The sequence below is a fragment of the Scardinius erythrophthalmus genome, assembly GCF_964197995.2.
Source record: "Scardinius erythrophthalmus genome assembly, chromosome: 19".
In the NCBI taxonomy this organism is placed as follows: Eukaryota; Metazoa; Chordata; class Actinopteri; order Cypriniformes; family Leuciscidae; genus Scardinius; species Scardinius erythrophthalmus.
Genome location: NC_138239.1, coordinates 9,116,358 through 9,129,317, shown reverse-complemented (window position 1 = coordinate 9,129,317; position 12,960 = coordinate 9,116,358). Strand labels below are relative to the sequence as shown.

At 41.1% G+C, this 12,960-nt stretch overlaps 1 protein-coding gene across 1 annotated transcript; it reads right to left on the bottom strand.

The window, feature by feature from the left end:
* Window positions 1-6,242: 6,242 nt before the first annotated feature.
* On the bottom strand, window positions 6,243-11,188 carry zfp36l1a (zinc finger protein 36, C3H type-like 1a). Its single transcript, XM_081394405.1, has 2 exons — window positions 11,021-11,188; window positions 6,243-9,737 (listed from the first exon to the last, which is right to left on the bottom strand). The coding sequence occupies exons 1-2, from the start codon at window positions 11,075-11,077 to the stop codon at window positions 8,673-8,675; spliced, it is 1,122 nt and encodes a 373-aa protein (XP_081250531.1). The 5' UTR covers window positions 11,078-11,188; the 3' UTR covers window positions 6,243-8,672.
* Between the last annotated feature and the right edge of the window lie 1,772 nt (window positions 11,189-12,960).

Sequence of the window (12,960 nt, the reverse complement as noted above, 5' to 3'; positions counted from 1 at the left end):
GCTGGATAAGTGAAGAGGGTGGACACACACACACACACACACACACACACACACACACACACACACACACACACACACACACACACACACACACACACACACACACAAACAGGTGGTGGATCATTTAAGCAGTGATTTACAGTGCTCTCTGAGTTTCATTGTGCCGCTCTTCCTCTAACCTCCTTAGCCTCCTCTCTACAGCGGGCCTAAAAACAGCTCTTCTCTGTTAAACAATAGAGCGCGCCATCCTCACCCTGTGTTTGCCACAGGAGCGTGACAGCATGTCTTAGTGCACCCGCACAGCTGTGAACATGGGTGTTCACTAACAAAACACCCACACTTTTCCATCAAATGGGGGTCAATGTGACCATAATAAAATCCCCTTAAATTAGTTGCAGGTTGGTCTTCAGTGTGTAAAGTTGAATCCTGTAAATTAAAATCATGACAGTAAATTTGATCCTGTTTGTAAAACTATACACTCGAGAAGCGAGTTCCTGTTTAGTCTGTGAAAACTAAGTAAACAGATAAAAGAACATATTCAATCACGTTTTGCTTGCTCACTACTTTTGTCCATCCCAGATCTCATTTACGATCCAAAATAGCAACGTGTCTCAGTCCTCCTGTATTTGTGTGTGCTCAGAGGGTCAAGAATATGTGAATTTCCACCAGAAGTTGTGGGTGCTAATACCCTATCATCTGAAGGTGTTAATCTTGTGACTGGTTCCTCAAATGCTTCCGTAGCATGCATCGAATGAAGGTTGTGGTTCAGTAAAGTAAAAAGAATTTTCTGTGGTTGGCCAAACTGTATTTTTGAAACATGACCTTTATTAGTTTCCACATCCCTTTAATGTGACATTTCCGAGTCCCATCACCTAAAACACAGAGTATGCTCTCTGTGTTGCTAGGCCTATACTTTGTATTGCCTTGTGTTGGAGTGATTTTATGGTTTGTTGTACACGTGTTTGTCAAGGTGAGAACGTTTGTGTTTGTGTGTGCACTTTGTCTGAGCAAGTGAGCATGCCCGGAGGACAGGTGGATGGAAGGAACAGGCCCGACTGGTTTCATTTGGCCCTAATCTTGTTGGAACATAGCCTCTGAGAAACTGTGGGGAGATTTACCAATGCAATCTCAGGTTAGGTAGGTTTTTTTTTCTGATGGTAGGTTCCTAATGATAAAGGAGCAGTTTTTACCTCAGGCATTATGTGTGTGTGTGTGTGTGTGTGTGTGTGTGTGTGTGTGTGTGTGTGTGTGTGTGTGTGTGTGTGTGTGTGTGTGTGTGTGCATGGATCATTTTGGTCTACATGTGCTTTCTCACACATGTCAGTTGTCAAGTCTTAGGGATATATGAGAATCTTACTAATAATCCAAATCACCTCTGCAATCCACAAATTGAACGTCAACATCTTCTGTTCCCAAGGGCGTAGATTTGGTTTGAACATTGGGGGGGTTGAAGTTTGAGTATGCCTCCTTTTCATGTGATCATGGTATAAATATTGGGGGGGTTATCTCCCCCCCCCCAACCCCCCACAAATTACGCCCCTGTCTGTTCCCATATTAGTCAAATCTCATTCATGAATCCCTAATCAAAACCTGTTTCCTTTTAATATTCATGCAAACAGTTTTTATTGTGCCCTTTGCAGACGGATGACTCATATTGAACCAGTCATAAGATAAGGCTCCTATCAGTTATTTGTTTGTCTGTCTGTTACAACAATGTTACTGTGGATTATTTTGAGAAAGCAGGTTATCAGAGTATGTCATTTCTTAGTGCTTGCTCAAGGTCCCACCATGGATAAGAACTACATGGGGCGTGTTTGACTGTGTGAACGGAGCAAAAGCAATATTTTCCCTCAGGCATTTACTTAAGGTTCTACCAGAAGATAAGCAGATTACTGGTCTCCTGTACTCTTGTCTGACATGTTGGAGCCTGAGTGTGTTGAATGGTTTCGTTGCCCTTTAGGAGACAGATGGCAGCCTGAAACAAATCTTGTAGATGACTGCTGGTGAAATTTTTCTTAAATGGTTTGACAAAGCTAGAATGAAAAAAACATTATACCCAAATTATTGTCTGGAATCTTTGACTTGTATAATATCTAACTCCCTAAATTATCCTTTATCCTGGAATGTTCTGATGGAGCCAGACTGAGTTTGGAACTCTTGTTGGATCATGAAGCTTTGGTAATATTCAGTTAAAGTTTTGGTCTGGCACAACCCAGACAGCAACATACTGTCGGCCCAGATCCAGGCCACATCTGACACATGTGGATTCCACGCGTACCAGATGTGGGCCGGATCTGGGCCGACACTGTCTGGGAAGGGTCTCAGTGTCCTTACTCACTCTGTTGTCATCACCTTCACCCACACATGCTCACACAAATAGACTTCCAGCCGCCTACCATCTAGAGCTTGACCTTTAAGACCACGCCGACCTTTCTCTTTTCCATGTTACGGTTTGTTCACACTGAATTAACGGATGATGGCTGCGGATCATGTCATGTCCACTGTCCATTGGTCGGCGCCACATTACATCACATTTACATTACAGCGCCAATGGTTTTGTCGCTCACATGCGCCTCACATCACCAACTCTCATTGAATTGCATCACACTGACTAAGTTTAAGTCAATATGGATGACCCAGTAATACTAAAATCTGCTTCCAGTTTTAATCTAGTTGAAAGAACATTGCTTTCAATAGGATTCAGCAAAGTCAGTGATTGAATGTGTGGGTTATCAGGGTGAAAACAATCAAGGCCTGATGTTGCTTGACAATAATTGGTTATTTTGGGTCTAAACTGTTTGAGAACATACGAGGCAGGAAGGACATAAAAGAAAGGTGGTTTGGAGCTTCAGACACATTGTGCGTCATTACTCTCACGTCCTTAAGCAAAACATCAAACAAAAGCAACATGTCAAAAGCAACATCAAACAATTTGAGGTATTCATTCCCCTCACTGTACTTAGATGCTTTTGACAGCAATTTGAAATGTTGAAAATGTTAAGGTGTTAAGATATGCAGACTCGTGAACACACATGTGAAATGAAAACAACAACAACAACAAAAGCACTTTTGCAAAACCACCTTAAGCTTAGGGCTCACTTATTGCTATTTCTACCTTTTTTGGTCATGGATTTGCATATCTCCTCCAGTATCCCATCTGTCATCTAATATGTCTTTTCTGTCCTTCAGTGAAAGCTGCAGTATTTACATAGCAGAGATTGCAGTTTCTCTGTTGCCTTCATCTCAACACTTCCAAAGTCCTACACTAAGATCCAACCCAAACAAGCACAGTACAGATCAGAGATATGACAGGGTTAAGTAGCTCAGTTTCAGCTATCTAACTTGGTCTACTTTACGCTACATTGTGCTATATCAGCAGTCAGAGAAATGCTGCAAATAGAACCCAGTGGCTGGGTGCAGTCACAACCACACTTTCCTTTGCACCTGGTTCCACTACCAGCGCACCTTCATGTTGAAACCTTTCCAAACCACACAAGCTTTTTTTCAAGCTCTTTTCTTCCTAACACCTTTTTCTGTCAACTCTTCTGTTCTTTGTATAGGTCAAGGGTTGTTCTGCAGAGGGAAAAGAAACCATTTGATGGACTATGGAAACAGCCAGGGGGGCAAGGTTAATATTCATGAGCAGAGGATTGTATAACTGCACAACTTCAGAATCAGTAGTCAGGGGGAGACGTTCCTGGTCCTGGGTGTGAGTTCTTGACTAAGTTCTGAAACTTCACATGTATTCACATGTAGAATGACTATCAGTGGACCTTCCAATTGTCATAACTGAGGTGAAATGGCACAAGCTGCTCAAAAAATTCATAAAGTACATAAAGAAAATGGAGTTTGTGTGAAACATTCTATGGGGTTCACAGTTCTAGGGGGTTATCTGAGGTTGCTAAGGCATCTCTTCAGTTTCAAGGTGTTCTGAGTGGTTTTACCTTTTTTTCTATGATAATTACTGTCTTCAGCTGTTTTTGTTGTAATCTGAAACCAGTTGCATGCCTACAGGGCCCTGGAAAATTAGTCTATGACACAACCAACTTGTTATTTTTCAGCTTTACAGTAACACAATTGTAGACATGTTTCCTCATTGTTTTGGTAAAATGTCTGGTCTGCAAGTAAAATTACCTTATGGAAAACAAGTTACTCTTCTGGCCTTCCACTTGTGCTACACACACACACACTGATTTGGATTATTAGTAAGATTCTCATATCCCCAGACAACTGACATGTGTGAGAAAGCACATGTAAACCAAAATGATACATGCACACAGACACACGCACACACACACACACACACACACACACACACACACACACACACACACACACACACACACACACACACACACACACACACACACACACACGCTCAGCTGTTGCTAGCAATACAGAAAAAAAGCAGAATTAGCACATTTGTGTCTGTTTGCTCTGCTCAAAAATAGCATTTCATCCATTCCAGGACTTCCTGATAGAGGAATTAGAAAGTCTACGAGTGTTACTCAACCCTGATACTCAGCCTCAGGTTAAACAGTTTGCTACAGAAGCCACACATGAAGCTTTCCGGGCCGTACCCTCTTTCTCTTTCTCCAGCCGCACTGCAAGCGAAACAGAGTGCTGCTTCCTGTTTATGATGAGAACACATAGAGTACCTATATGTTTACAGGCACATTTTACAAGTGCTGCAGGATGTGGCCTCGCTCACGAGGGTGGAGATAGTGTGTGCAGTGAAGGAAAGATGGGGAGGTTGGGGGTTTCTTTATATAGGTATACCTGACAGAACATACCAAAAAACTGATTAAATTCTTTCCATCACATGCACAATGGAAATAGCAACAAGGAACATATTTGAGTGCTATTTTGTGGTTGGGTGCCACTGCCAGCAAGTTGCTCAATACAAACATGTATTGAACTACATAAACACTGACCATATCTACCAGTGAAGCATTGTATAAGGCTAAAGAAAGTATTTGGTCACCTAAGCGGTACTTACATGCACAAATGTCATTGCATTAGATAAGAAAGTAACCAAGTGGCATTTGTAAACAAATCATGCTATGTTTAGAAGATAATGTCAAGTTCCCACAGTTTACATGGGTGTCCTATAGGAAAATAACCACAGATGTAGTACATTATGGACATTAAAGACTAAGGTTTGACAACCAGAAACTGTCCCAAAAAATTGGACAGTATATATATATATATATATAGAGAGAGAGAGAGAGAGAGAGAGAGAGAGAGAGAGAGAGAGAGAGAGAGAGAGAGAGAGAGAGAGAGAGAGAGAGAGAGAGTGTGTGAGAGTGAGTGTGTATATATATTGAGTAAATATTGAGTGTTCAAATATGTATATGTAGAGAAGCAGTATCAGGTTTGCTTTACAGAGGCTCAAACACCTCTGACATTCTCCTTGTTGCAATATATAATTTTTTTTGTAATATAGTTTATCTAAATTTGGGAAAAAAAGATGCCCATTGTTTAGGAAGACATCAGATAAGGAAACAATAAACTGGCGATTCCCCCTAAATCTGTGAGATCTGATGTCAAAGCAACTGTACTTGGTATAAGGGGGTTTTCAGTTAACTTAATCTGTTTGAGGACAAAGTTACATAACGGCCAGGCTCTAACGGTTGCCCTGATGTAACGTGTCATGCTTTGACTTCAGAGATCTCTCCTCCACTCTCACCCAATTCATAACCATTTCAGAAGTAATCAGGGAAGCAGATTTCCCATTAGAAACTGTAATGGAGTTTGACCACAGTCAGGTCAGTACCCCATCAATTCCTTCTCTCTATTCCTCATAACAACTCCCTCATGAGAGTCAACCATGGGTTACAATGTTTGTTACTATGCAGAATATCTGTTTTCCTACATTACAGATGACAGATCCAGAGATTAGCAAAGCCATAATGATCCAGAATTGGGGTTCTGTGAAAATTGCTGTCCTAACCAAATAAGTTTGTGTTCTCTCCTCCTCAGTGGTCAGTTGCAAGTATAATTCAGTCAAGCTTGGAACGAGACATTCTCAAGACAATTTGGTAGCATGCATAGCCAAAACCATCTACCCTGCCTTATAAACACACATTATTACGATCATTGATATTATTGGTTATTCAAACTTTAATAGCATTTGACAGCAGGACGCGTTTAATTTTCCTTGCTCCAAGTCACCCCATCGCCTTGCTTTCACCACAAGACGAATATGCTGCAAGAAATGATACGCCAGAATAATTTTTTTTCAAAAATATGGGTTTTTATTGGTTTTAACTGCAATCAGTCATTACAAAAGAGATCAATCTTATAAACTCATAGAAATTACTGTAGTGAACAGCAATAGCTGTTAATATGAAGAAAAAAAATACATTCAACTCTTTTTTTACTTTCTTTGTGTCTATACTGTTAACCAACTTGGGACAATCATTGCTTAAACCACTGAGGATACAAGCAATAAGTCATAAAAAATAGCATCCCAGCTTTAAGGCAAAGAATGCTTGCTCTTGGAATGTGTAAAGAGGCACTTTACAAATGGGCTGGAAGCTCTAAATGTCCATAGACAACAGAACTTTAACCCATTAGGTCACAATTATTGCCTGCAATTCATCATATCCACCACCACCATAACCGAATAAACTGCTTTAACACTGGAGGTTTATTACCTGCAACATCATTAAACCTTTGTAACGAACAATTGAAACAATAAAAAAGCACTTCATGGTGGCATTTAAACTGTGGTACTTATGTTTTAAGGCCACAAAACTCCTGCATCTTGAATCAACTTGTTTATCTGAAAAAAATGTGTGTTGATCATTTGTTCCATATTATATCATATCTATCACCAGGCTCAGGCATTCAGTAAACTGGATTTGTAATCCAAGTCCGTTTTTCACAACAAAATGCAATATTTGGTGCTTAAGAAACGATTTTTCACCAGCATAATCAATGTTCACAGGGGGGAAGGGGGGGAGGAGTGTGGAAGTGGAAAGTATTTTCTTCCTTTCATTTTTAAAAATAACCGTGCTGATGCTCATGCGAGTTTGTTATCTAGGAATGATTGTGTGGTAGTACTGATTTTGCAGTCAAATGTTTGGGAAAAGGGAATGACAATAAATCTACAATAAATAAATCAAAATGCAGAGGATTTTTTTTGCTTTTGCTTTTTTGCTTTAAATTAAGTTTCATTTAAGTGTAGTTGCCAACAAAAGTCATTGTAGTACAATATATTAAACTGTGAAAAAGAAAGCTGACAAGTCTTCCCAATCTTAAGATTAATACAGAAGATCATAATTTAACATAAAAGAAAATATATTCTATCGTTTCATTATCAAGATAAATACAAACAAAATTAACAAAAAATGCATATGATCACCAATAAATATGTTTTTGATAAGTTAAATAAGCAGTGACAAGCAAAACCTTCTGTTCTGAAAGGTTTTCAAACAATAACAATAATATAACCATAATAATAAACAATGACCATAATAAAAAAAAAATCAAAACCAAGAGGTGGAAAGATGACAAAATTACAAAGTGCTCCTCTGAGCAGAATCTATGGAGAGAGAAAAAAACGTGCATGAAGAACTAAAGTGAAGCTGCAGGAGGTTGAACTGCACCTTGGGAATGATGGAATTCCCCCTCTGTCTGCCGATTGGACTGAGGGAAGGCGGCATTTTGAGGTGGGACAGAAGAAAGAGTTTGTCTTTAAGGTTTAATAACAAGATTCCCTTCCCAACAAACGTTAAGTAACCAGCAACTAATGGGAAAAAAGGGCACTAACAACAACAACAACAACAACAACAAAAAATCGTAAGGAATTGTTCATTTTTGAGTGGAGACATCTCAGGCTGGCTGTAAGCAAGACATGGAGCACATAGCACCTGATTGAACATCTGAATGTGCCTGAAATATTCAAGAGCTCCACTCTCATTCAACCCTTATGAGAGAAGTCCTTCCAGCAGACTGGTGTAATCTGCAACTTCAAGGGAGGGAGAGCGCACACTCAAAACAAGAGCTACATAATTAGGCCACAAGGAACGAAATAATATATATTAAAGATAAAAGAAACAGTGGTCCATTCACCACAACACTTAACCCCAGGCACTTGTCTTTTTTCATATTCTTTTCCTCTTTTCGCTTTAAACCGGTCTACAAAGACAGTTGTGAAAGGTTTAAGCATGACACTTATGAACTTTAGGTAGTTATGAAAGAGTGTCCTTGAGAAGAGTGACAATTTGTGAGGGGGGAAGGGCGCAGATCTCACCCTTAACCATGCCACAGGCTTCGCTACACTTGACTGCAGCTGTGGCACCTGGCACAACAGTCTCATACCTCTCACGATTAGCATTTCGCTAATCCACTTCCTACTCTGCGTGTTTGGCACAGACACACCAAGAACATAGCAGTGGGCTCTGCGAGATGAGGCCCGGAAAACAGAAGGGTCTTGAGGCTGGGAGAGTTTTAGCTTGTTCTGGTTAAAAAGAGTACTCAAAAAGAGAGAGATCCCTTAATGCACTGCATCGGTTTCAGAGCAGAGGTGATACAAGGAGGGAAGTCTACGGCTTCTAGGGGGCCGGAGAAATGGCGAGAGGTAGAGGGAGTGCTAGCGTCTCATCCTCTCTGCCCAAGACTGCTGCATGCAGTGGAAAGGGGGATGGGGTCCGGCTCAGTGTGCTTTAGTCATCAGAGATGGAAAGCCTGCTGAAGATGGGCAGTCGGCGGGTGGTGTCAAGGACGGGAGATTCGGAGCCACTCAGACTTCCGCTTGAGCTGCTCTGGTAGCCCTCTTGGTCAGAAAGCGAGTCTGGCCGACTGGATGGAGACTCGTAGAGTGGGGGAGACTCTGACATGGCCCTGAAGTAGTAAGGGGCTGGCGTTGGGGAAGATGGCGCCTGGGTGGAGGGGTCAGAGCAGGACAAAGGTGCACTTCCCAGGCCGGGGCTGAAGAGGTTGGCCAGCTCCTGGCTGGAATACGTGAAGGGGTTGCTGCTAGGCCACTCGGGCAGATCATCAGGGGGAAATATAGGTGGAGGGGTGACAGAGGTGGGGCTGTCCCTCAAGCCTCCAGAGCTGGGGAACCCCGCAAAGCTGTAGCTGTGTTGCAGCCGTGGCCTCTCCATCTTGTTGGAGGCCGAAAGGGGGGATGGGGTCGGAGGAGGTCCGCGGCGCTCCTCTGCATTGTGGATGAAGTGGCATCGCGGGCCGTAGGGGCAGAAGCCGATGGTGTGGAACGTGCGGCAGAGCTCCGTCTTGTACTTGGGATGGCGGCTGAGGCTGCGCAACTCATGAATGCCATGGGCAAACTGGCACTTGTCACCGTACTTGCAGGCGCCGTTCTCCTCGAATGGCCTGCATAACTCGGTCTTGTAACGGCTCGAGTTGACCTGGCTGTTGGGGCCTCCAGGGCCCGAACACTTCTGTAGCAGGCGATCCCCCGTCTCTGAGAAAGAACGGTCTCGGAGTCGGTTCTCTTTGTTGCTGCTGCCGGTGGTTCCTGTCCCTGAGCTGAGCAGGGAAGGATCTGCCTTAGCAATGTTCAAGAACTGGTTTTGGTTGAGTTTGGTGCTAGCCAAAGTGACAGAGTGCCGGCGCTGGTAAACCCCAGTGGAGGGTGTCCCCACAGCCTTCCTGTCCAGCAGGCACCCAGTGGGGTTAGAGATGGGCAGACTTGCCCCCGTGCAAGGGACAGAGACAGGGTGCGGTGTACTGAGGATGTTGTTACTGTAGTTCAGCATTTTGTTCTACAAAAGAAGAGACAAAAAATAGAAAATGACGACACTGAATTCAGTTTTTGAAAGCCACAACGTGGCTTAACTGTTTTGCACTGGCTTCATGTTAAACCCATGAGTAAATACAGGCCTAAACAATAGCTAGTTTGGCTTGATGCCCACTAAGGGAACGCTTGACTACTTTAGAAAAGCAAAGACTGCTGTGCGTGTCTGATATGATTAAAAACCTAACTCATACAGTATCAAATGTGAGACTTTGTTTGTATATAGACCCACCCCCATCATTACATCGTAGATGTTTGGTTACATAAAGAGTTTGGATCATGCAACAATCAGCTGGAAGGAGATATACACTAAAACACATTAACTCCACAAACAAATTATGTCCAACTGCAGTTAATATGGGTTAACCACACTGAAATAAGCTCATATCTTAGATCAGCTCACCAGCTTGACTCACTGGTTTTCTAAGTCACTCCTCACAGTCAAAGTTTAATTCAATGAAATCATGGGACAGCCCTGGCTTTGCACAGATTCCAACACCATTCAAGTTTTTACACCCAAACAGGTCAATAAAAAAATAAAAAATAAAAAAAAATAAAAATTACTATACTTCCAGGTTTGAGTATATTTTGATTTAGTTGCTCCAATTATCAGTTGATAAACACTTCAAAAGGAAGCAATCTGAAAGATACATGGTAGTTGATACTTGTGCGAAGTTGACGTGTACTGAGGTGTAATGTGTTATACGACGTCAAACGATATTAAAACAGCAATTTTTCACTTGCTATGCATGTAGTCTCTCAATTGAAACGAAGTTAACTAATTGAATATTAGTACTTTAATGCATTTGTCACACTGCATGACCGTTTTGAATGAACTATTGGAGACAAAAAGTGATTAATATGGTGATAAAGTACAACTAAATTGTAAGCAGTCTCAGGACCTTAGAGAAACACTTTCCCTTAACATTCATAAACTTTTAAATTTAAAATCTTGATTAAACATTATGCGTCAACTATCCACATGTTGTAAAATCACAGCCATGATTTCTCCAAACAACCTAAACAGGGAACTTTACTGGCTGCAAGCCGCTGGTACGCACTGAAGTCTCGTTCATTGCTACATTTTAAACTTGCAATTTGACTTAAGAGTGGTTAAAGCTGTTGTAATTTAGTCGTTGTTGTTTGCTGTTACTTAAAATAACCAAAAACCGTCCATTCAAACTTAGAAAATAAGTCTGATCGTCCACATTCCACAACACAAACTGATCCAGCTGAAACTTTTTTTCTTACCTTGTTGTTGATCACTTCGCTAAAGTCGAAGAAAGGCGACAACACGGCTGTGGTCATCTTCCAATCGAGGATAAATCAAACACAGCGAGAAGAATCGGATACTTTAAATTATAACAAGCTAGGTTCTGGTTGTGTAAACTTCTGTTGCCCTATAAGAAACCCCCTCTGTCTTGCTCCTCTCGAAGCATTTCCTTTTAACCCAAATGCAGGAGGGGCCACGAAACGTCGCTACATTATGGGCGTTTCTCTCATGCTCTCTTTTTCCTCCCTCAAGTTTATACTTCTCTCTCCCCTCAGAAGCAAAGTAGTTTAAAAGTTACCTAGAGCTCTTGTGCATGCTCATAAGTAAATCAGCGACCATGAGTCTAGTTGTTTGTTTCGGTGATTGAAACCTATTGTTAGACATTGTTTTTTTGCATAGAGTTCTGTAACGCGCTAATTCAACGTCTGTAACAATGTTTTTTTTACTTGATAGCATATTATGCACATATTTGTCTGAAACGAATTAATCTACAACTTTTTGTTAAACTGAGTTGATGAATGTCAAGTACAAAGAGAGTTGTGCAATTTACTATAACATTACTAGAAAACATTTTGTTCAAGAATTTATTGTTAATCAAATGTAGGCCTACTTCAAAATCATTCACCACCTTTTTTTTTTTTTGGTCAATTGGAAGTTGTTGGAAAGTGTTATAAGTGTTTTTCTGTAAATTCTTTATTATTTTACACAGATTTGTACGGCTTTTGTCATCACCTCAGGACGGCGGTGGTCATGTGTGTTAGTTTATTTTACATTCAAAAGTATCCTATAAAGCTAAAGAGTTTATATCAAATGAAATAGTTGAATAGTGCTACTTTTGAGACCACTTCAAAATGCACACTACTCAAGACAGACCCCCCTCCCGCAGCCCACCTCAGCAAACCATGACAGGGCAAGAACTGCACTCATTCGAGTGCATCACTGAGTCATTCTGCATTTGTGTTACAGCTGAGGAAGAACAGCACCACTTAGGACAAAAGTTTTACAGAAATGTTGGAGGAGGAGGCAGATTGACTGGGGATGTTTGCTACAACGCTACATTGCTCTGGGCTGTGTGGGGCGGAGGAGAGCAGGACGGGGTCATAACATCCCCCCTCCTCTCTACCTCCTCTCAGCCAGAGGTGGATGTTTTTCTAAAGAAATTTTTTTCACCACACTTTATTAGTGCGTTTAACATGAGGACTGTAGGCGAGATGCGAGGAACTTGTTTAACTGCACTGAGTTTATTAGTTCAATTTAAAAAATAATATGAGTATGCTTTCTTAAACAAGTTTAACAAGATCTGTGGTACAGAGTAATCTACCCCCAGGGTGTAAGAGACACAACGGAAGGTTGATGGTGGAGATTACATTTCAAAGTGTTTCCTAACTTATCAATACTTTGATGATATGGGTTGTATCCTCAGAGTTTGGATAGGAAAAGTTATTTTCACAAAGTTCAAGAATGCGTTTTATCTCCAGTTAGTATGTCATAATTGTTTATTTTAATGTATAATGTGTTTGTCACAGATCATGCAAATTAATTGTAGTGACTTTGTTTATTCAGAGTGGTTGCGCAATGTGGGCGGTTGGCCTGTAGAGGGAGAACTTCATTTCAATCTGTGTTTTACAGACATTTCTTTCCTTGGTTCTCCTGTAGTTTGCTGAACAGAGATTCAGAGTTTGAGATGGTGGTAAGAGGTAAGGAATTAATTATCTCTTACAGGATTACTTTACAGTCTAATCTGTAAGGGGAAATTGTGAGATTTCAAGAGTCAGTTATGTGCTCTGGTAACCGCCCTACTGGTACAACTGAGCTGATAACTGTAGAGTGATTTCAAGTTTTTTATTTCAACGTCCACAGTTGACAGACTTACTATCCCTCAGACGAATATATTTTTCTTTAATTCGAGATCTGTTTA